Here is a 24,440-nt window from a genome sequence, read left to right on the forward strand (position 1 = left end):
TATATATATGTATATATATATATATTTATATATTTATATATCTATATTTGTTTATTTATTAATTTATTTATTTATTTATTTATTTATTTTATTGTAACTGGGGTGTATGTACACCTCAAGTTTTGCATGCACACAGCTCGGTGCTTTTTGTGTTTATTGTTTGATTAATACCACTGCAATTATTTAATTAATTTAATTTAATTTAATTGAGCTTAAGCATTAATTAATTAATAAATTTATTTATTAATTTATTTATTTTAGTTTTGCTGCTAACTTTTGCTGCTGCAGAGCCAAATGCGTCTTTGCAGAAGGTGGAGGCGACTTTGAGTAATGCAGCGAAAGACAGACCCCCGAGATTTGCTGCTGCTGCTGCTGCTGCTGCTATCCCTGTTCCTGGTGTTGCTGCTGCTGCTGAGCCTGCTGCTGATGCTGAGCCTGTTGCTGCAGTTGCTGATGATGCTGCAGGGGCTCCTGCTGCTGCTGCTGCTGCTGCTGGTTCTGGTGCTGCTGCGCCTGCTGCTCCTGCTTTATTTGCTTCATGCTGCGCAGCAGCAGCAGCAGCAGCCTCGGAGAGCCGCAGCTCCAGCTGCGCTGTCAGTCTCTCAAGTGGTTTGCTGCTGCTGCTGCTGTTGCTGCTGTTGCTGCTGTTTGCTTGTTCTGCTTCCTCTGTAAAATGCAGCAGCACGAGTAGAGTCGTTGCTGCACCTTCTAGAGCTTCTGTCTCCTCTTCATCTCCGTAAGCAGCAAAAGAATCACACTGCTGCTGCTGCTGCTGCTGCAGCTGCTGCTGCTGCTCTGCTGCAGCAACATCCTGCTCCTCCATTCCGCGTCTGCTGCATCTACCTATGTGCTTCACTCGGGGTCTAGAGGCATCTCGTCGCTGCTGCTTCTGCTGCTGCTTCTTTTTCAAGGCTGCTGCTCGTGCTGCAGGCAGCAGTCTCAGCGTCTCTACAGCAGCAGAAGCAGCAGCAGCTGCTGCTGCTGCTGCTGTGCAACCGCTAAGAGCTGGAGATCCATCTGCTGGGGCCAGAAGAAGCTGCAGCACCAAGAAACATCCGTTAAGAAGACGAGGATGCACAATTAGCTGCTGTTGCTGCTGCTGCTGCTGCTGCTTTTGCTGCTGCTGCTGCCTCCAGCACTCTACTGCAGCAAATATTGTCTCTATACACTCCTGCACAACAGCTTGTATCTCTGCAGCGGCCCTGCTATCCGCAGCAGCTGCAGCACAAGATCCTGAGCCTTCTGCTGCCCCTGCTGTTGCTGCTGCTGCTGCTGCTGTTGCTGTTGCTGCAGCAACCTTCTCCTCTACCCACAGGGATACACATGTACGAAATATATTTAAACTATCAGCAGATGAGCGAAGACGCTGATGAAGACGCAGCAAAATCCCTGGGGGCCCCGCTGCTGCTGCTGCTGTTGCTGCTGCTGTTGCTGCTGCAGCAGAGACAGGAAGAAGGGTTTCATCGCTCATTTAGAATAAAACAAAAGAAGAAGTAAAAACAAAGAAATGAAAAGAAAGAAGTAAAAAGAAAGATATTTAGTTGTCTATTGCCTTCATAAGTTATTAAATAAACTCCCTACAGCGCCTCATCGGGCATCTCTATTTAAAATAAAACAAAAGAAGAAGTAAAAAGAAAGAAATATAATTTTTTTATTGCTTCATATGCAAGTAAATATAACTGCTGCAGCTGGGGCTGGGGGCCCCCCATCGATGCTGCTGCTGCAGTGTCTATGTTCTGCATCTTGTTTTTTTTTGCTAAAAACAATGAAATTAAAGGGAATTATATATTTAATTTGTTTATATTGTTCTATATTTCTTTCTTAGGAGTATTTAAACCGTTCTTAGCGATGAAATACCTCCACATACACCCCAAATACTCTGCATGATGAGCGCCGGCGCTCTATACTACTTCTCTCTGACTTCTGTCTATTTAAGAGTTTAAACTTTCAAATTAAATATTTATAATTTATATTTATTAAATATAATAATAAATATTATAGTAATTACACAAATAACCTTGGGCTTTATGTTTTTTTTATGCAGCTCCGCCCTCTGTACTTTCATGCAAATCCGGTGTATGTACACCGCAAATTTAAAAATTTTTTCTTTCCCTATATGTTTATATATATGTATATATATATATATGTAGATATATATATATATATATTTTTATGTATGCTTATTGGTGTAACAAGCATAGAAATGCCGGTATTTGTTTATTGCCCGTGCCTGTACATCTGAACAAACTCAACATGAAAATATCGTCATCTTTGCATGCACGTTATGCTAAATACTATACTCATTTAATGTTGTATATATATATATGTACAGATATATGTATATATACCTATATATATATATATATGTAAGGGAGGCGAGTAACTGCTGTTTGCATTCTTGTGTGTTTTGTATATTTAGAACTCAGAGAGTTAAGCGGTTATTAAAAATACAATAAAAAATAAAAAATAAAATAAAAAATAAATAGAATATAAATATATATTTTTAATATTTGTATGCATGTTCTAGTGTTTCACTGCTGTGTCTGCGTTTGGGGTGTATAGGCAGATACCTCAAGACATACAAGAACAAACAATAATATACACACAAAATAAAGCATAGTATACATATTTTCTTTTATTTTCAGAAACAAACAAATGCAAATAATCATACAACAGTTTTTATTTTGATGGATGTCTGCATGTTTTAGGGTTTTTGTCTGTCTTTTAATTGTCTTCTGTCTCTTTTCTTCATTACTTCTTGTTCTTCTAAATACAGCATAATTAGGAAATCATAATTATTTATTTGCTGCTCTGTCTGTACAACTGAATGCGCACTTGAACGCCGGCGGCTACTGCTGATGCTGCTGCTGCCGCTGCTGTGCTGCTGCTTTTGCTGTTGCTGTGCGCTGCTGTTGCTGCTGTTGCTGCTGCTTCTCTTCGCTGCTTCTGTTGCTGCCGTTGCTGCTGCTTCTCTTCGCTGCTTCTGTTGCTGCTGTTGCTGCTGCTTCGTTGTGCTGCTGCTGTTGCTGCTACTGCCACTGCTGCTGTTGGTTGACGGGGGTCTCTTGAACAGGCAAGAAGTCCTTTAAAAAAATTTAACAGCAACAAAACAATTAAATCCTTTTAAACTCCTTTGCAATATAATGCAGCATTCAATAATATTTGTATCTGTATACAGAATATATTATATATATATATATATATATATATATATATATATATATATAAAGAGAGAGTTAAGGGTTTGGAGTTCGTTATTATTCTTCTTCTGCGCCTTCTGCTTGTCTACTAACATAGGCGTCATAGGCCTCTGGAGAAAGCAAAGAAGATCGGGCAGCCATTTGAGCCGAAACAAAAGATTGGGGTGTATGTGGAGGTTGAGGTGTACGAGGAGGTTCGGGTGTATGTTCAGGTTGGGGTGTATGCGCAGGTTCGGGTGTATGCTCAGTTTGGGGTGTATGTGCAGGTTCGGGTGTATCTACAGACATGATGAATATCCAACCTTCTCCCTCTGGATCTTCATTAATAAGAGCAGGATTTTTTTTTAACTTTTCATTAAATTTAATAATACGGCCTGCAGCCGGTGCATACACCTCAGCAACTGCCTTCACCGCCTCTAGAGAACAAACAGGATCTCCTTTATTGACATATATTGGCTCTTGTCTTTTCCTCTCTCTCTCAGAAGAAGCAGAAGCACAAGCAGAAGGAGAAGAAGAAGAAGCAGAAGAAGACGCAGAAGAAGGTGTAGAAGAAGGAGATGAAGAAGAAGAAGTAGAAGCACAAGCAGGAGAAGAAGAAGAAGTAGAAGAAGTAGAAGGAGAATTAGAAGTAGAAGTAGAAGAAGAAGAAGAAGAAGAAGAAGATGCAACTGTTTCAATAAACACCACCTCCCCAAGTTCTTCTGCTGCAAAGGCAGAAATACCTACCGCTGCCTCTGGACCGTCTGGAGTTAAGAAAGAAAGATATTCATGACTCTTAGAGTATACGCGCTGCGGATGATCGGCTGAAAACGAAGAAGGAGATGGAGAACTCGCACGGTTGCACATACACCGCAGCCTGCCCATACACCCCAGCTGTACCTGGGGTGAAGAATTATAGGGTATGTTGCAAGCAAGAAGAGAAGGAAAAACCCTGGGAAGAGATATGCATGTGTTTGGATGTGCACATACACCCCGGCTTTCCGGGTGTCTAGGCACTGCAAAAGAAGGTCTGTTGCTGTGCTTTATATGGAAGACATGCGCCGAAGGTGGACGTGGCTTGAGTGAGAGAAACCGCCTCATCTTTGGGGTTTTTTTGATGAAAGCCTCAATTATTATTAAACTTCATCGAAATATATCTAGTTATTATAATGATCAATCCGGAAAACAGCCAAGAAGAAGGAGAAACCCCCAGAAACTGCAAGAACTGCTTCGAGGACAGATTCATGGATACGGTGAAAAAAGGGCGGCGAAAGCGGATAGAGATATAGAATTTTAAACAAAAAAGGTGTTAAGGATTTAAAAGGTAAATATTATAATTATATTTTTAAATATTGCAACTCGTTACCTGCATCGGAGGTGTTTCTGCGATTGGTTTCTGTGCAGCAATGGAAGCCAAGTCTAATTCAGGTGTACAGGCAGCTCAGTAAAAAATGCCATTTGAAGCCTAAATTCAATAAATCAATCGAAATAATAACAATTTAATGGTTTTATGATTGTTTTTATCATTTATAATTGGTTTATTTGCTTCCTTCGGCATTTTCTTTGCCCGCGCAGACCTCCACATCTTCCCTCCGCGTCGCCGATAAGAAGTGCAAATCTAGAGAGAAAAAGTTTGCTGAACATTATTTTGAAATAATTCCATATATTGCAAAAGTGTGGCCCCAAAAAATTCACAATAAAATACTCACAATATAATCCTTCGTAAGGCTTTTCTTCCTTTTATAGTGTATTTATATAGGGCTTTCCTTAGGAAGTGCATTTTAACGATAGTTCAGCCGCTTAGCCTTGTGTAGGTGGTGTACGTACACCCCAACTGAAGCAAAGGTGAATGAATAAATTAGCTCTGCGTCTCTTTCTTATTCTTTATACAAGTTCTTTACTCGCTCCCTCTACAGCTTTATTGGGCGGTCGCACTGCCAGTAAAGTTTGTAACAGAAGAAATTATTTCTCTAGAGTTAGTATGATATAGGGTTGCAGCTGCTGGCAGACACAGGCTAAGACACTGCTCAGAATCCTAATTAGCCCCAGGCTGGGCCTTGTGCAGCTGAGCGCAGACACCTAAATGAACAAGGAAGAGATTAAAGCATTTATTTACTAAACGTATTTTGGCTCGAATGCAGCTCGCGATGGTCTTCGGAAAATAAAAGCCCCAAACCCTTTAGGGACTGGGGATTACGGCGTAGGGTGTATTGCAATGTGTCTAAGGCTTAGGGTTTAGGGTTTAGAGTCTAAAAATAAGGGTTTCCGGTTTAGGGCGTAGATTCAGGAGTCTCGTTGCGCCCCAAATAGGGCTTTGCTTTGGACCGAAAAAAAGGAAGGAAAGGCGCTCTTTGCTGCATGCAGTGCTTTATTGCTTTATTCAGTTTATACTGGTGTTATTGCCAATATTGCGATGCTCCTATTTCACACATGACATATTCTGCGCATACACCTGAACAGGCTGTTCTCAAGTTGCAACTCCCCTTGTCATAACAAACCCTAAACCCCAAGCCCTAAACTATAAAAGCCCCTACCCGCGCCTCGTTTGGTAGGTTTGAAGGGTCGAGGTGTGCATACACTGTAGGGTTTAGAAAATTGTTTCTCCTTAAGGATTTGGTGTATAGCAAACTGCTGCTACTGAGAAGGAGAACGAAAGAAAATCAATTCGATACGCCAGCCAGACAGGCCACCGCAGGCAGCTTTAGTTCTGACTCTACTCTTTATTTCATGTTAGTGTTTTGCGTTTGTGCTTTGATGAAACGTTAGATACAAGTGAAGAAGCGCCTAAGGAAAGTTCTCCCAGAAGAGAAGCCTCATAAAGCAAGCAAGAGGCTCCTCAGATTGTTTGGCTGCTGCAGTGTAGATTTCGGGCGAAGTGCATCGAGTATACAGTTTAGGAAGTAAGGGTAATACTGTTCAATTAGTGGAACAGGGAATACGCTTTAGTTCATAAGAAGGCAGAGCTACCTCCTCAAGTACGTATTGGTTTCTGTTTGTGTATTTCGGGAGCTGCAGTTTGCTTGAAGGTGGCTGAAACCCGATTGGTCGAGTGCAGAAGAAGACTCGGGAAACTCGAAAATAACTGAGATCGGCAGTAACTGCAAAATGCCGAGAATAAGTCTGGTGTAAATACTCGGGGGAATCGCAGTGAACAAGCAAACTGAGATCAGCGATAGTGTTTTCCTTGGCAACAAGCGATGGTGGGACAACGAAATAATACCTCAAAGATTAGCTATTTAATTTGTGCATATTGAAAGTGTTTTCATCGTTATTTCAGGTGTAACTTCAACCGCCGATTCGGAATTCCTGTTAAAAATTGATGGCTGGTTTCTGCACTGCAATTAGCGTGACGGTCAACCTCCTCGAGATTTACACGATTCATAATAATATTAATAATAATATACAAACACGTTTATTTTTTCTGCTTGACTTTTGAAAATGTTAGAGGGAAAAGAGCTGCCTGTACACCTGAGCTAATCTGGGCAACGCGGGCGGCGTGACCTCCGTTTTCCACAAACTGAAACCGGCGGAAACCCGTCGTCAAATTTCTCCTTGTCTTTCAAGAAATACTTCTACAAAGGAAACAAGCCTTATTCATTACTAAAATAAAACTTTGAACAGCCTTTTTTGGGCTGCCGTCCCCACAAACTTGTGGAAACCTGAATACATGGCTGCACGGAAGATTGCAGCTTCAGCCGGGGACTGAGAGCATCCGGTGCTCGCGTTTGCAGCAGAGTCTCTGAGTATAGGCCCAATTTAAGGGAAAACAAATAAAAATTATTCAAAAACTCTCTGCAAGAATACAGCACAAGATCATAGGTACTATTATTCAGGTCTGCTGAACAGCGCACCGCCGCATCGATATTTTGTTGCATCGACCCAATAAAGCCCTTACCACGCCGGTACTCTTCAGTCCCAACTAGAGTATTAATACTATATTTTTTATAACTGTTTAATTTCAGCCCCTGTTAGAGCCACCATTAAGACAAGCCAGTCTAAGGTGCGCAGCGCAAGTAGCCCTTTTTTATCATTCGTAGCTCCTCATCCTTAATATAAGTGCAAAAAATCTTAGCAAAGATCCCTCTGCGTGTAGAAAGATTTTATCCGTGAGCAAATGCAGCAGCTTCCTCTTTAATATGTTAGCGTTTACTTCAAGGAGAACAAAGGCGATATCTGCAACTCCTTAGCACAGACTTCTCCATCTTTTTCTCGCATTTATCGCATGCATGCATGCAGGAAAATCTTCAAAATGAAGAACAACAGCAACTCAGACCTCGAAAAGCTCCTCGCGTCTGCCGTCAAAGACGCCAAGAAGACGCCGCCACTAACAACCATTGCATGCATGAAAAAGTAAAAACCCTAAACCCTAGAGCCTAGACCCCAAGTCTAGACTTAATATTATCACCCTGAGTAGATTTAATATTTATTAGGGCTCCGTGGCATTGAAGGAGCAACAGCTTGCTACGCCTGTTTGTTTTGCTGCTGCTGCAGCGAGCTCGTCAGCAGCAAGTCTCCGGGAGGGAGCAGCAGCAGAAGGGGGCGTTCTTGCATGCGACGCTCGCTGCAGCAGGAGTTTCCTGTGCTGCTGAGGCCCCACTGTGCTGCATGCGGTGAAGGAGAAGCCCTAAGGCCTGGGCTCGACTGTAGGTGCAGCTGCCCCGCCTGCCAAGCAGGAAAGCCCCGCTGCTCTTCTCCTCGCATGCAGCAGCAGCAGCAGCAAGCAGACAGCTGTGCTTCCTTCTACAGTAGAAGATCGCTCGCAACTGCAACAGCTGGAAAGGCAATCCTGTGAGCTGCATATACACCCCAGCGCTACCAGTGCTTCGGCAGCAGAATTGGTCTGTGTATGAATAAGAAAAATATTTTTAAGGGTTTTGGAATAAACGCAAACATCAACAAAGGCAGACAGAATAGCACCAGAAACATAAACAAATACATACAGCATAAAAACAGATGCAGAAATATATATATATATGTATATATACTGTCCATCGTATAGTATATATAATAAAATATATTACATATAATGCGTATAGTATCTATTAGATACAAAGTAAATATAGCATACATAGCTTTACGTAAGTACAGACAGAGATGAAGAAAAATTCAATAATATTTTTGTTTTTGTTTGTTGTTTGTCTCTGTAACAAATTGCACACAGCAGCTTCAAATAAAAAAGCAAAAAAAGATATTAAAGGGGGCTTTAGGGTTTTATGTTGCTGTTTGTTTGTCTGTCTACATCAGCAGCAAAGCAGCAATTAGAGAAGATGCTGCACAGACAAAGCGCGGCCGCAGCAGCGCAGCAGAAGAAAACCCAAGAGATGAGAAGAAAGCAGCAACAGAAGGCAAGAAAGCAAGTGAAGCAAAGAAGACAGACATAATTATAAATGGAGAAGGTGCAAGAGAACAGCAATCAGAAACAAAAACAGAAGAAAACACAAATAAAAACAAACCTGCACAGACACCTGAAAGCCCAACAAACAGCAGCAACAGCAGCAACAGCAACAACAGCAACAGCAACAACAGCAACAGGAGCAACAACGCTGCAGCTGAAGCTACAATCTCCTCTCAAGCCTCTACTGCAGCGTCTAGAGGCAGCAGCAAGAGCTTCAAGAAGGAGAAAGCAGCAGGAACAGCAACAGCAACAGCAACCGCAACAGCATCAGCAGCAGGAGCAGGAGCAACAGCAAGCATGTGCTGCTGCCTCCGCAGCAAAGACGGGCGTCTACGAGATATAAAAGAGTTATGTTATTGCGACACATGTTTAGGGTTTTGTAGTAAAAGGAATATCTGCACGTCCCCGAGGATGGCTGACATAAACAAAACAAAAACAAACACAAAGAAAATGAAAACTAATTAAAAGAAAAAGATATAATATATATATATTTATATGTACAGCAAGACAAAGAGAAGAAGTATAATAACGCCTACAAATGGATACGCCAAACTAGAGGAACAACACAACAGCAGCAGCAACAACAAGAATAGCAGCAGAAGCAGAAGCAGCAGCAGCAACAGCAACAAGAATAGCAAGGCCAAGGAAGCAAGAAGAAGAGGCAACAGCAGCAGTAGCAACGACTACAACAATAGCAAGATCAACAGCAGCAACAACAGCAGAAGCAGCAGCAGAAGCAGCAGCAACAAACAGCAAGAGCAGCAGCAGCAGCAGCGAGAGCAACAGCAGCAGCAACAAACTTTGTGTTTTCTTCTTGCTGCTGCTTCCAGCAGCAACGGGTTCAATTCCTCGTTTGCCTCAGCGCATTAAACGTAAATAAACAAATACTCATATACACTTGAGTATAATATCTATGTTTGTTATTACTGTTGCACATACATACATACAATATATACATGTATATGTATATATATATATATATATGCACGTAGAAACTTTAACTGCATTTCTATTATTTGCAAAAGATATTTGTGGGGTGTACATACACCGGGTGTACGTACAGCGCAGATTGCATGCACCTCAATCTTTAAGATATAAGCCTCTTTAATTTAATTGATATTTCCTCTTCTATTTCGTTTTCAGATCTTTCCCTGCTTCTATGGCTGGGGGCCTCTATACACAAAACCCTAAACCCTAAACCCTAAACCCTGATGGCTTTACATCTGCCTTTAGTACTGTTATTAAATGGCTGTTGGGTCAAGTGGCGGTCTTCAAACCCTGCAAACTCTAAACCCTAAACCCTAAACCCTAAACCCTAAACCTTAGTCTATTAGCAGAGTATCTCGCGGTGTTTCACCTACGTAAGAGAATTAAGAATAGACAGGGGGCGCTGGTTTTAATAATATTTGAGTTTTGTTTGTTTTATAAACAAATCGCACAGCGGAAATCAACAAACCCAATAAAGGAGGGTTTAGGGTTTAGGGTTTAGGGTTTAGGGTTTCTGTCTCTGCCTGAGACAGGAGGCTATTTCTTATTTGTGAGAATCTTTGCACTCATCTTCACCGCACAACAAACAAACAAACAAAGACAGAAAACTCTTTAAATCTCTTCCTCTTCCTTCGTTTGTTTGCAGCGCTGTATGCCCTGTATTAGGAATCACCTTATACCTCTTCATATATATATATATATATTATATACATATATTATAATATATATTATATATATTATATATTTACATATATATATATATATTATATACATATATGAGTATATACATGTACAGACATATTTGTATATTCATCTATACGCATTTATGCGTAATATATAGAGTAATATATAGAGACATATAACAGCAATATATAAGATATATATATAAATACATATATATTTATATATATATATATATATTTATATATATATTATATGCCTTTAGGCAGATTCGTAGATGCAGAGTATAAAATGAATTGATGTCTATGCATCAATACACCACTTAATATAATCAATAAACATAATTATATTATACAAACAATATATATTATATATAAGCATTATACAACAATTATACATACATACATACATACATATATATATATATGTATATGAATACATATGTATATGTATATATGCATATATATAGATATGCATGCATATCTATAGTTTGTCTTCTTTATAATATTATCTATTTTTTTTGCTTTCTTCTGCAATATATATCTCCTCTTCTTTTAATTACTTTAAAGTTTAGCACGAGCGTCTCTTGTGAATTGTAATTAAGCAGCAAGAACCCCTCTGCTGCTGCTGCTGCTGCTGCTGCATTTATTTCCTGCTGCTGCTGTTGCTGCTGCATTTCCTCGCATCTCCAAGAGCAAGAGTTGTCTTCGTATATGTGCTTGAAGTGTTTTAATATTTTTGAGGTGTATGCTGAGGTGCTGTTTAATTGTTTTTCTTTTATAGATAGCTTCGAGTGTACGTACAAGGGGTTTTAAACTGCTTAGATTGCTCCGCTGTATAGACAGCAAACGCTGCTGTGTTTCTCTTGTTAGAAATATCATTGTCTTTCCTTTATAATAATCTCGGGTGTCTGTACATCCAACTGCATGCAATAAATGCAGAGCTGCTTCTTCTTCATTTTGATTTAAAATATCAAAAGCAAACAAACACACAAATCGATATTCACGCACAAAATCACCAAAAGGCCTCCTGAAATACAAACAACAAACCTTAAACCCTAAACCCTAAACCCTAAACCCTGAACCCTAAACCCTAAACCCTAAACCCTAAACCCTAAACCCTAAACCCTATGCCGTAAACTATTAACTTTGAATTCTAAACAATAAGGTTTATACCCTAAACCCCAAAACCCTGAATTTTAAACCCTCAACCGTGAAATAAGAACTATAAACCATCAATTCTAAACCCTAAACCCTAAACCCTAAACCCTAGAACCCTAAACCCTATCCTCTCACTTGTAACCCTTAAACCCTAAACCCTAAACCCTAAATCCTAAACCCTAAGGGTTTACCTGTAGGGATATCCGATATTTCTGAGTTGAATAGCTTCCATGATGGAGAGAGATTTGATTTGAGGTAAAATTGTCTGAGATAGAAAATGTTTAGCTTTTTTAACTTCATTTGGTTTAATGCAGCGAACGAAGTGAGATTCAGTAGCCTGCAATAATAAAAATAAAATAAATAAACAGTACAATTATCAATTATAACAAAAGTGTAGTTTAAACGCCCTCCATATCATCCATACATACTTACAAATGCATGCAAATGCATGCAAATGCATGCAATTACTATCATATTCTACATAATAATAGTAATGTTTATTTCCATTGCATGTATGCATGCAATCGAAATAAACATAACTATTATTCTTCTTCTTCATTTTAAAAGAAGAAGAATAATAATGATGTTTATTGCTGAATATCAAATGAAGACGCTGCATGCGTTGAAAACATCCTGCTTCTCTTGCAAACAAATGCATGCATGAATACAAATGCATGCATTTGCATGCAAACGCATGCATTTGCATGCAAACGCATGCAAACATACTTGCAAATGCATACAAATGAATACATACAAACAAATACATACAAATGAATGCATACATACAAATGCATGCATACAAATGCATGCAAATGCATGCATAGAAATGCATCCATACAAATGCATGCAACTGCATGCATAAAGAGATCAAATAAAGAGTAGAAGCGTTTGATATTACCTGTATATTCTGCATTAATGTTTGAAGCTGCTGCAGAAACTGCGATGAAATTAATAATCCTTTCATTAGCTTCCCTCGACACACCTCTACGCCTTGGTAAAGTTGAGAAGCAACTGAAGAAATGCAAAAATCAATAATAAATTAATCTTTTAAACAAATATATATATATATACATACATATACATATCTATATATATATATATATATATAAACAAGTATACATAAAAATATATTCATATATATATATATAAGTAAATATATGTAGCATAGAAACATCTACCAACAGCAACACCACCAGCACCAACAGCAGCAGCAACACGCACAGCAGCAGCATCAACAGCAGCAGCAGCATCACCAAGAGCAGCAGCAGCAGCATCAACAGCAGCAGCAGCAGCAGCACCAACAGCAGCAGCATCGCCAACAGCAGCAGCAGCAGCACCAACAGCAGCAGCAGCAGCACCAACAGCAGCAGCAGCCACAGCAGCAGCACCAACAGCAGCAGCAGCCACAGCAGCAGCATCATCATGAAGATGATGATACTACCTGAATTATGTGAAGCATTAAGCATATCAACAAACTCTGCTCTTAATTGGTCTTTATTCTTTTCAATAAAATTATCAGTAGAATAACAAACACTGCCAATGCAGTGATAAATTGTAAAGCTGCGGTCGGACTCTGTCTTTTCTCCTCCTTTATTACCCGACTCTGCAAATAATAATATACAAATGTTATTATTATAATTATTCATATTTAAACATATAAATACATGTATATACATATATATATATATATTATTTAGTAATGAATATTAATGCTTCAATAAAAATACAATTATATATGTATATATATGTATATTATAAATATATAAAGAGATATATATATGAGTATATATATGCATGCATGCATAGACCCCTCAGCTATATGCTCATCTTTTTTCGCTGTTTGTTTGGGGATACCTTTGAGGCGTACATACACCTTGGTTCAATTCTCTAACAACAAGCTTATTAATAAACAACTCGAACAAAACCCTAAACCCTAAACCCTAAACCCTAAACCCTAAACCCTTGAACGACAAAATCTTTAAAAATATGAAGTGATTAAAAAACCAAATAAATAAAATCCCTCACACCCCAACTCTAAAAGTAAATAAACACACATAATAATTGTTATTAGAATAATAATAATAATAATAATAATAATAATAATAATAATAATAATATCAGCAGCAACAGCACCTGCAACAGCAGCAGCAACAGCACCTGCAACAGCAGCATCAGCAGCAACCACCTCAGCAGCATCAGCAACAGCAGCATCAGCAACAGCAGCATCAGCATCAGCATCAGCAGCATCAGCATCAGCAGCAACAGCATCAGCAGCAACAGCATCAGCAGCAACAGCATCAGCAGCAACAGCATCAGCAGCAACAACAACAGCAGCAACAACAGCAGCAGCAGGGAGAGGAGCATGACATAGCTGTTTATTGATTACTCTTGATTAGAGCTTTGGCTGCAGCAGTAAAAGCTGCATCCGTTGTTGCAGGAGTAAGACAGCAATCATCTAAAATGCTTAAAATAGAATTGTTTTTGTCTGCAATTAGAGGGGCAACAGACAAAGGAGCAGCAAACTCGAGTAGCTCTGCTGTTATTCCTTCGCTTGCGTACAGCTCAGACTCCTAAATGCATGCAAATCGAACAAAACAACAACAAACACAAACAAACCAATAATAATATATGCTGCATTCTCTTTCCTATCAACGGTTTAGGGTTCAGGGTTTAGGGTTTAGGGTTTAGGGTTTGTTGTTGTATCGCGATTTAGGGTGTATACCCATATATGATATTAGTCTGCATGCAGCTTCATTCCTTTTTAGGGTTTATTGTTGGAGATTTATTATTTAGGAGTTTGAAGGGTCTATACAGACATAAAGGTTCAATTTAGGGTTTAGGGTTTAGGGTTTAGTTCTTTTAGAGGTTAAGAAGGGTTTATGGAGTTAGGTGGAGGATTCCAGAAGTTGAGGGTTTAGGGTTTGACTTTATCGCATGCAGTAAAAGGCTTCATAATAGATTTAAAAGAGTTAAAGGATTATAAGAAAGGGTTTGGAGGGGTTTTAAAGTGTTTAAGAGGGTTTGTGAGGGTTTCGTCAATGTTTATTAGGGTTTATTAGGGTTTATTAGGGTTTATTGAGGTTTAATAGTGTTGTGCAAGGGTTCTAGTAATGTTTAATATCATTGATGCTCTAAAGGGTTTAGAAGGGTTTAAAGGGGTTTAAAACAATAAAAAAGGGTTTATTAGGATTTATAAGGGTTTATATTGGTTTATAAGGGTTTACAAGGGTGTATAAGGGTTTATAAGCGTTTATGAGGGTTTATAAGGGTTTATTAGGATTTATAAGGGTTTAAAAGGGTTTATAAGGTTTTAAAAGGATTCGTAAGAGTTTATGAGGGTTTATATTGTTTTATTAGGGTTTAGAAGGGTTTATGAGGGTTTATTAGGGTTTATTAGGGTTTAGAAAGGTTTATAAGGGTTTAGAGGGATTTAAAAGGATTTAAAATGAGGGTTTAGGGTTTAAAAGGGTTTAAAAGGGTTTAAAAGAGTTAATATACCCTTGTGAAAACAACTTCAACGAATGTCTCTTGAAGAATTTCGTTGGTCAAATTTATGAATAACTGCTCCAAAGAATTTGTCTTAAATATTTCAAACCCAAATATATCTAATAACCCTAAAAATATAAACATTAAATAAATAAATAAATGTAAAATAAATAAAATATATAATTTAATATAACATCAATGATTAGAAATAACTATAGGTCAATAAATACAAATTAAATAAATAAACGGACAAATCAATAAAAATTGAATTAAATGAATAAACATATATATATATATATATATACGTATATACTTCCTAAACAACAATAAATGCTTATTGATATTTATATATCTATATATATATATTATATATATAAGCACAGGCATGCATAAAAGTAGCTTCGTTAGCGGGTGTTTGCTATAATCAAACGACAGTTTCTGTAACCTCAAACCCTAAACCCTATACCCTAAACCCTAAACCCTAAACCCTAAACCCTAAACCCTTATAATCTTGCATTGCCAGTATAACTCGTGCGTTTATATAACATGACAAATCTATTGTTTTGTTTACTTGTCAATTAATTTATTTATTTATTTATTTATTTATTTATTCTTTTAGACTGTCTGCGCACCGATGAAGCTACTCATGCCCTCAGGGCTTGAGATATTTTTGTTGATTTGTTTGACCGCCCAGTGGAAGAGACGCTCAAATATTCCTTTACATAAACTTTCTTTTAAAACTTCGCTTTGCTGCTGTCTCCATCTACCCTTTATTGATGTTGAACCAGCAACAGTTATACGCATTATTAACGCTTCCTCGAGCTCTGCAGCGTTTAAATATAATAAACTGCATGCAGTCTGAAAAAAAGTAAAAACACCATACACATCCATACACCCTACACCCTAAACCCTAATCCTCTTATTGTCAATGGCAGCCATTCAGCCCCACCTAGACTTCAAACCTTAAACCCTAAACCCTAAACCCTAAACCTTAAACACTAAACCCTAAATCCTATGTCATAAACCCAAAATCCTAGATACCAACCCCTAAACCCTATTCCGTGTACCCTATGCACTACACCCTAAATCGTATACCGTAATCCCTAAACCCTAAACCCTAAACCCTAAACCCTAAGCCGTGAATTGTGCGTGTATGAGTGTGTTTACTTGGAAGTCTTTTCTGTCTTCTTCGCAAATGACTGCAGCATCTGGAAGCCCCTCTACTTCTGTTTGATTGATGCGCACATTACCCAGCAGTAAAATACCCGAAAGAAGAGATAATACACTTTCAACTGTCTGTACACCTAAGCCCATGGAGTCAAACCCCTTTAATACTTCTAAGAAGTCTGCAGCATCATCCTGCGGTAGAAACAAGCAGGCAAAAAGCATATTTAGATTACATTATATATTTATTATTAAATATCTTTATTTATATCTTGTTGCTTTGCATTAAACAAACAAAAACTGATGAAATATATAACGGATAATATTTCTTATACCTTCTTGGGTATGTCAATGCACTGAGGATTCAAAAGCCTATACTCTTCGCATGTCTTTAAATGAAGTTTATTTCTTAATTCTCTTGAAGCCCCTTTAATTAATTGATAAAATATATGATATGATCTCTCATTTTCGCTCTGAACCACCACGCGAGACTTCTCCAGTAGAAAACACTGCACGTGCCCGCGTTCGATTCCTCCTCCTCGTGCTACCTGCACACAATATATATATATATATATATATATATATATATGCATGTATACATATGTAGATATATATGCGTATATAGATGTATATATATGCATATGTATATATATACATGTATCTATATATATATACGCGTTATGTATATATCAATGTTTATATGCGTACAAGTATGCATACATAGATAGAAGCATGCATACGTATGTATATATATAAATGTACATATAAATATACATATGTATATATGTATATGTATATTAAACATGTTAGTATATGTATATGTAGATATATATGTACATCTGTAAAAGAAAGTGAGAAGAACAGCAAAGAGAACAACTGCATCACTTGATGGGTAATTTGGGGCTTGCGTCTAGGGTTGAGGGTTTAGGGAATGTGGTTTGCTGTTTGTGGTTTAGGGTTTAGGCTTTAGGGTTTAAGGTAAAGGGATAAGCTCTTAGGCTTTCGGGCTTAGTGTTCCCGATTTAGGGTTTCGGGTGTACGATTTAGGGTTTAGGGTTTAGGGTTTAGAATTTCGAGTTTCGGGATTAGGCTTTAGGCTTTAGGGTTTAGGGTTTCAAGTTTCGAGTTTCGGGTTTAGGGTTTAGGGTTTAGGGTTTAGGGTTTAGGGTTTAGGGTTTTGCCTGGAGTTGAACGAATTTTCCGAATCTGCTTGAGTTATCGTTGAGTATTGTCTTTGCGTTTCCAAATGCTTCTAAGACGGGGTTGGCAGCCATGACAGAGGCTTCAATTCTTGTATCTTTTGCTGAAGACATCGCAAGAAATAAAGTGTGTTTTAAAACAAATATAATAAACATAAAGATAAAATATACGCGGGTTTCAACAAAAAATATTTTAACGATTAGTCAATCGTGAAAAATCAATTACAAGCATTTATCAATAAATCAAAGGATTCAAACAAAACCAGGAAACAATACAAACAAGTATTTTCTTTTTAGAAACCCAAACCCTAAACCCTAAACCCTAAACCCTAAACCCTTAATCTCTCATTTCAACTGCGCGTTAAACAACAATTGGCCATGAAAAGCATGCATTCCGCTAAACCCTAGACCCTAAACCCTAAACCCTAAACCCTAAACCCTAAACCCTGAAACCCTAAACCCTAATGATTTACGTTTTCCTGCAGCCTCAACTTCTCCTGAAGCTGTAGCCAAGTATCGCATGATTTGTTTAGTTGCTTCTGTCTTTCCAGCACCTGACTGCCCTGAAACAAGAATTGTTTGATTAATACCCGTAGCATTAATATTATCTACTGCTCTTCTTGCAATAGAAAAGATATGAGGAGGAAGCACACCAACATTCATAGCCTCGCTATATAATTTTATTTCTTCTTGTGTACAATTTTTTAAATCACAGAAAGGGTTTATAGATATTAGAAGAGGGTCTGCCCAGGTCTGAAAGAAAAATAAACAAAGACAACCAAAATAGACAAACTAATTTTTAAATTAAATGTGATATTAAAAACATACGCAGGAAATGCAGAAAACAAAACAATAAACACGCATCGACAAACATATATATATATATATTATATGAATATATATGTAGATATGTGCATATGAGAACACACAGATCAGTTGCTACATATATATATATTTATATAGATACAATATATATATATATATATGTCTTACGTAGACAACATCTTGCATATATCTCATTTTGAGGAGTTCAAGGACAGAGGCACTGTAAGCATGTATATATATAAACATATATATATAATATAGAGCTACATACTATATATATATATATATATATATATATATATATTTGTCTTACATAGACAACATCTTGCATATATCTCATTTTGAGGAGTTCAAGGACAGAGGCTGCATTGGGGTGTGCGAGGAGCCCCAAGTCGGAGACAGAGAGAGCGTCAGTATTTTCATTGCAGTGAAACAAATGGTTTAAACTAGCTACAAACTGAAGAAGAAAACAAACAAAACAAAGAAATAAACATGTTGTTTGCTTGGGTGTATGCATGCATTTGTGTGTGCATGCATACAATCGTAAAATATATACACAGTTTAAGGGATTCAATAAATATGTTCTCAGTTTATTAACCCTCAATAACTCTTTTAAACCCTTGTTATACCTTATGGGTCTCCTTTAACCCTCATAAACCCTAAACCCTAAACCCTAAACCCTAAACCCTAAAAACTAGACCCTACACGCAAAACACGAAACCCTTAATAGTACCCCTTAAAACCTCTAAACCCTAGCCCCTACACTTTTAACTTCAAACCCTAAACCCTAAACCCTAATCCATTTTCTTTAGCGGTTTTGTTGGTGCTTACTTCCCTTTCCGGAATTGCTATTTCTCTGAGTAAAACCCTTTGAATGTCGTTTGCATCTAAGACCAGACATTTTGCAAAGAGAACAGCAGAGTCCTCTAATACACTTGGGGCTGCATCGCACCAAACGTTCATACCCTGCGCATGCAAAAGAGAAAAAACAAAGAGAAAAAATTATTCAGCTTCTGCAAATACACATAGGGCGAGGTTCAGCGTAGCGGTTTCTGTTCAGAGCTTATGGTTTAGGCTTTAGGGTTTAGGGTGTACAGTTAACGGATTTGAGAGTATCGCATCTTGTTTAGAAATTAGGTTTTAGGGTTTACTGTTGAGAGTCTAGGGCGTAGCGTCTAGGGTGTGGAGTCTACTGCCTGCAGCTTAGGGTTTAGGGTTTAGGGTTTAGGGTTTACTCACCTGTACAAGCTCTTCTGGAGCTACACAAGGGTCGGGGTTTGCCCCCTTTTTTGTGCGTCCTAGAAAGGAAACCATTGGTCTGTTTGTATGTTTGTTTTGCTTTCTTTTCGGTCTTTAGATTCAGAAAAGTATGAATAAATGGGTTTTATAGGGCCGATAAATGAAGCAATTGAGCGGCCGCTTCCTTTTCAGGTGTATAGGCAGCTTTTAAAGCCGACTTTCCCTCGTTCAGAACCTGTATACCCCCACCGCCGCGGGTCTCACCTGAGACTATTTGCGAGGGCTAACCTCTTAATCTCGCAGAAATAAGGTAAAATATGAATTCACATTTGAATCCTTTTGATTATTTCAGCGAAATTTGTGGAAAAAATGCATTGAAATTGCAAACTTTGATGAAGACGATCAGCGTGCAGTCAATCTGTGCGCGCTGCTCTCTGTTGCTGATGCCTGTCTATCGCCTGGCTGCTTGTTGTATGCCTTCGTTCTTTTTTATTGTTTTAATAAATATTTTATTTATACTTTTAAATACAACAAAATAAATTAATCCATAAATTTGAATTTTTCGTCGAGTTTTCACCGAATTTATCTGCAATCTGCTGCATGCTGCACGCTGACGATGGTTCAGTGATCAGATTATGTCTAAGGGAAACGAATAAAGAAACATTGTCTTAATTAATCCGTTTGAAAAAGAATAATTATTTTGAGATGAAATAATAAATAAAATATACGTATTTAGATTTATATTTAAATTTAAATTTCTTCGTGAAAATAGAATGCTCAGGTTTTGTATCGTTCAGGTTGCCTCCGAGTGTTTTGCGGGTTTATTGTTGAAGTTCACCTTCAGAAATGCATTTAAATAAAATGTGTTGAAATTTAATGACAATTGCTATTATTATCTTTATTATTGCTTCCGTCCCTTCTTCTGGAATCATTCGTAGTAGTATTTCTACTACTGTTTTGGTTTAGTCGGCCGTGTACACTGTTCTCGCAATAGCATTTATTCCTGTTATCACTTAGGTAATTCATATGCTTTCTTTCTTCTACTATTTTCGCGTTTTGCTTTGTGCGGGCACTTACGGTGTATATCCACGACACAGCAGAGAATGCTGCGGTGTGCAGACACCGCGGCATTCTTCAAGGGAGTTCATCTTATCGCCAGAACCTCTTATGCATTTTCTACCCTTCAAAGAGCCTCAGGACACTATTCATGTAGACGGTTAGCTAGCTAGCTGGGTAGCTAGCTACCTAGCTATCTAGCTAGCTAAATAGATAGGTAGATAGATAAGTAGATAGATAGATAGGCAGCACTCAGCTAGCTGTCTAGCCAAGTCATTAAGTATTTAACTGCTTCATCATGCATATGTACCACAAGGATTAACAACTTGACTCAAATGAAGCTGCCGCAGCAACAGCTAAACCCTAAAGCCCTAAAACCCTAGACCCTGCTACAGCAGTACATGCAGCAGCACCAGCGGGTACTGCAACTGCATCTGCTGTTGCTGATGCGGCAACTGCAACAGCTTTTCTTTTGCTGCCCGCGAACCTCCAAAGTGTTATTTCTATTGTTAGTTTGGAGACAACACTGTCTCTACCACAATTACAACAGAAGATGCATGCATGCATGCATGCATGCTGTCACTTGCATGTGGAAATTCATTCTTTAGTTTTGCGTAAATTAGTTTCTTGTCTTTTACTAATAAAGACATTTCTTGAATATAGTGCTGTGCGTTATTGAGGTGTACGTGCAGCTGCCTTAATTATATTGCACGCCCCGCAATGCTGGACGCGAGGCCGAGACCACACAATGAAATCAAGGAGAAGAAAACGAAGCAACAAAGTTCATGCATGCATGCATGCATGTACTCCGTTGCTTATTTTGCATGCATGCATGCACGCATGCATGCACTTTGCTGCATGCAAAGTGGTCGGTGGGGCTGCATGCGTTTGCTGCGTGTCAGTAAGCTGTACGGACACTACCTACACAATAAAAGAGTATTAAATGCTTTGAATTATTATTATTAAATTTAATCTGAGACTCAACGCCTGCGTCGCGTGCACGCAGAACAAGTACATCAGCTGCAGTAGAGGGGCCGCTCTAGAGCGAACAGATGCCCTAGGGTTTAGGGTTTAGGGTTTGGGGTTTAGGGTTTAGGTTTTGATATTGCAGCCAGTAAACAGCATGCCGAGACGGATGTTTACAGTTCAGACCCAAGGCAACTAGGTGTGCAAAGCACACCGTACACAATAAACTGCGGCTAGCTAGCTAGCCAGCTAGCTAGGTAGCTAGCTGCCAGTATTCACTGTCACATTATATAAGGAAGCGGTAATGTTATTATGCGCTAAGTACGTTTGAGGGGGTCGTGAGTGCATAGAAAGAACCCACATTAATATTATCACAATTATATTGGCTTTATTTTTATAATTTTTTGTACTAATAGAAAGAACAATAGAAGTAAAACTAACATAATTAGGCTAATAATAAATATTGTTTTGATTTTTGTCGGCATTGTTATTATTATTCTTGCTATAGTTACTACTAGTATTATTGTTATTATTATTAATACGAATATTATCCTTCGTGGTATTATTATATCATTATTGCTAATAATATTTATTGTTATTATTATCAATATTATCATTACTGTTATCATTGCTATTATCATTACAATTATTATTACAATTATTATTGTTATTATTATTGTTTTTTTTGTATCAACTGCCTACAGCCTTCGTGCATGCAACAGAAAGGAGGTTATTTGTGGGGTTGTACTGTTTTTTATAATGAAAGAAATTGTTTTATCTCTCATTGATGCTGAAGCCCCTGCAACAACAAGTGCTGCAGCGAATTGAACAGAGCCTTCTGCCTCCTCTAACCACCATCATCACCCCCACTCTGTACAGGGTACCGGGAGAGTGGAGGGAAGGATAGGGGTTTATTGTTTATGTTATTCTGATTGGTGTAATATGAAAAGGTTGTCTTCATTATATTCAGAATAGCCTCTCATTGGTGCGTTCTTTACACAGTTTAGAACAGTTAATGAAATATATTTAGATATGATGGAACGAAAAGGGATAATATTAACGCATACATTGATAATTATTACTAGCAATGCCCCTGATGGTGATCAGCCTGTAGCACACACAATACTTAACTGCTGAATTATACTGTTATGAGTTTGCTCGGATTTTGTTCGTTTATATAAACAACAGCAATCTGTGTTGTTATATTAATCGCATTATAATCTTTTCTAACGAAAATAACTGTGAAGAGCTTTCCTTTTTTGCGGTGTATATATAGGGCCCCTCTTAACCTACCGGAAGCAACAAAGCCCCAGATGAAGCTGAGGTTGTAGAGGCGATCACTGAAGAAAAAGGGAAATGTTTGTCTATATTTGGCGAAAATAAAAAGAGGATTTACTTGAAATTAATTTATCCTCTTTAATTTCCTTTTTTGTGCTTCGTTCCTTCATATTCCTCCTCCTGTTCAGCTTTCCTGCAACCTTAACTCAACCCATACGAGGACGCTTTCTTGGCTGGTACGCGGAGTAGCGGCGTAAATTTTCTGTTATTTTCATTCATTTGACTTTTAAATGCAATATTTATTCATCTGAAGAAGACAGGAACGAATATTTGCCTCCTAACAGTAGCACTGCGCAGCGGTACTTCCTGCTCGCTGTTGACTACTTGAGGTGTATAGGCAGGTCGACGGTTCTGTTTCATCTTTTCCCTTTCTGTTCTTCTCTCTGTGTCATCTGTTCTTTCTCCTTCGCTTTTCATAACATTTAACAGAAGAATCGTTCCCACCGCCTCATTTCAGGTGTATAGACACATAATGGCGTGCGACTTCTGGCCCAGCGATACAAAGAAGCTAAAAGAACTTCAAGAAACAATTGATTTGCTGTTAGCAGAAGCAAAAACAAACACAGGAACATCAAGAGGGAAAAATGCTGCAATACTCCGCGGCCATGTGGCGCGAATGGCGCAGGTGAGACAGCATCTTTTATTTCTTTTTACTCTTTAGTTTGCGTCGTTTATATTTGATCTTCTGTTGATTTCTTTCTCTCGGTCTCTTTACTCTTTTCTTGTTTATCTCTGCATGCACACTTTCTGATTGTTGGGTTGAACGACTGTCTGTTTCGTGTTTGGTTTTTCTGCTGTTACTCTTTGCCTCCGCTTGTTGCTGTCTTGTGTTTTTTTGTTTCTTCTAGCATTTCATTTTTTATGTCTGTCTACTTTGTTGTTTTGTGGGCAAGATGATATTGAGTTTATGCTCTTATTTAGTTTTTTGCGGTGTCTGTTGAGCGTTGATTTACTCGTTGCATGCGAAGAGCCCCATTATTTTTATTGTTTTCTTCATTTGTATTATCATCCTCCTCGTTATTACTGTTTGTTTTTTATTTGTTTTTATTGCGTTTCTACGCCCAATCGTCTTTACCTCTGTTTCTTTTCCTGCTGCTGCTGCTGCTACATGTGCTGCTACTGCTGCTGCTGCTGCTGCTGCTGTTGTTCAGTCTCTGGTTCAGCTGGAGCATTCGCTGATGCAGACATCAGAGATGAGGGATTTATTTGGTGTTGATATGGCGGAGTTGCAGCGGCGTCAGAGCGTGCTGCAGCAACTTGAGCGAAAAAAAGAAGAACAAATTGAAGCATTTAGAATTCTCTTCTCTCACGACAACAGCCTGTCTGTACACCCCAACCAGCAGCAGCAGCAGCAGCAGCAAATGCAGCAACAGCTACAGATGAATACACAACAGTTTCAGTTCACAAATAATGCAAACCAACAATTCTTAGAAGACTATGGAGACAGCACAACTGCCTCTACACTTGTACGTACACCCCAAACCCCACACTCAGTTGCTGTTGTTTATATATATATATATATATATATATATATATATATGTATATATATATACGAACGTATAGTTATTTACATATATATGCACTTGTACATACATATATGTAAATGTATGTACAAATATATTATTATATAAATATATGTTATTTATCTCTACATATGTGGATATCTGCACGTATTCCTGTATGGATGTATATACATTTATATGCATCTACATATATATATATATGTATATATATATATATATATATATATATATATATATATAT

The 24,440-nt window shown here is 38.1% G+C and overlaps 4 protein-coding genes across 4 annotated transcripts in view; 2 read left to right on the forward strand and 2 right to left on the reverse strand.

Annotated features, from left to right (window-relative positions):
- Positions 1-223: 223 nt before the first annotated feature.
- EAH_00036940 (hypothetical protein) lies at positions 224-1,471 on the reverse strand (the record flags this gene model as incomplete). Its single annotated transcript, XM_013395573.1, has 1 exon — positions 224-1,471. The coding sequence occupies one exon, from the start codon at positions 1,469-1,471 to the stop codon at positions 224-226; it is 1,248 nt and encodes a 415-aa protein (XP_013251027.1).
- Positions 1,472-3,489: 2,018 nt separating this feature from the next.
- EAH_00036950 (hypothetical protein) lies at positions 3,490-3,972 on the forward strand (the record flags this gene model as incomplete). Its single annotated transcript, XM_013395574.1, has 1 exon — positions 3,490-3,972. The coding sequence occupies one exon, from the start codon at positions 3,490-3,492 to the stop codon at positions 3,970-3,972; it is 483 nt and encodes a 160-aa protein (XP_013251028.1).
- Positions 3,973-15,312: 11,340 nt separating this feature from the next.
- EAH_00036960 (hypothetical protein) lies at positions 15,313-19,390 on the reverse strand (the record flags this gene model as incomplete). Its single annotated transcript, XM_013395575.1, has 8 exons — positions 15,313-15,333; positions 16,056-16,247; positions 16,388-16,525; positions 17,246-17,355; positions 17,725-18,004; positions 18,390-18,533; positions 18,908-19,042; positions 19,316-19,390. 8 exons carry the CDS (start codon positions 19,388-19,390, stop codon positions 15,313-15,315), a joined length of 1,095 nt encoding a protein of 364 aa, XP_013251029.1.
- Positions 19,391-23,853: 4,463 nt separating this feature from the next.
- The window catches only part of EAH_00036970 (SNARE domain-containing protein, putative), a gene marked incomplete at both ends in the record, with an annotated part of 1,228 nt that continues 641 nt past the window's right edge, over positions 23,854-24,440 (forward strand). Inside the window, one exon of the mRNA XM_013395576.1 lies at positions 23,854-24,141. Within this exon, the coding sequence (XP_013251030.1) occupies positions 23,854-24,141 (288 nt within the window). The remainder of the gene's footprint in view (positions 24,142-24,440) is intronic.

The sequence above is a fragment of the Eimeria acervulina genome, genomic scaffold, assembly GCF_000499425.1.
Source record: "Eimeria acervulina Houghton genomic scaffold, Eah_scaff404, whole genome shotgun sequence".
NCBI lineage: Eukaryota > Apicomplexa > Conoidasida > Eucoccidiorida > Eimeriidae > Eimeria > Eimeria acervulina.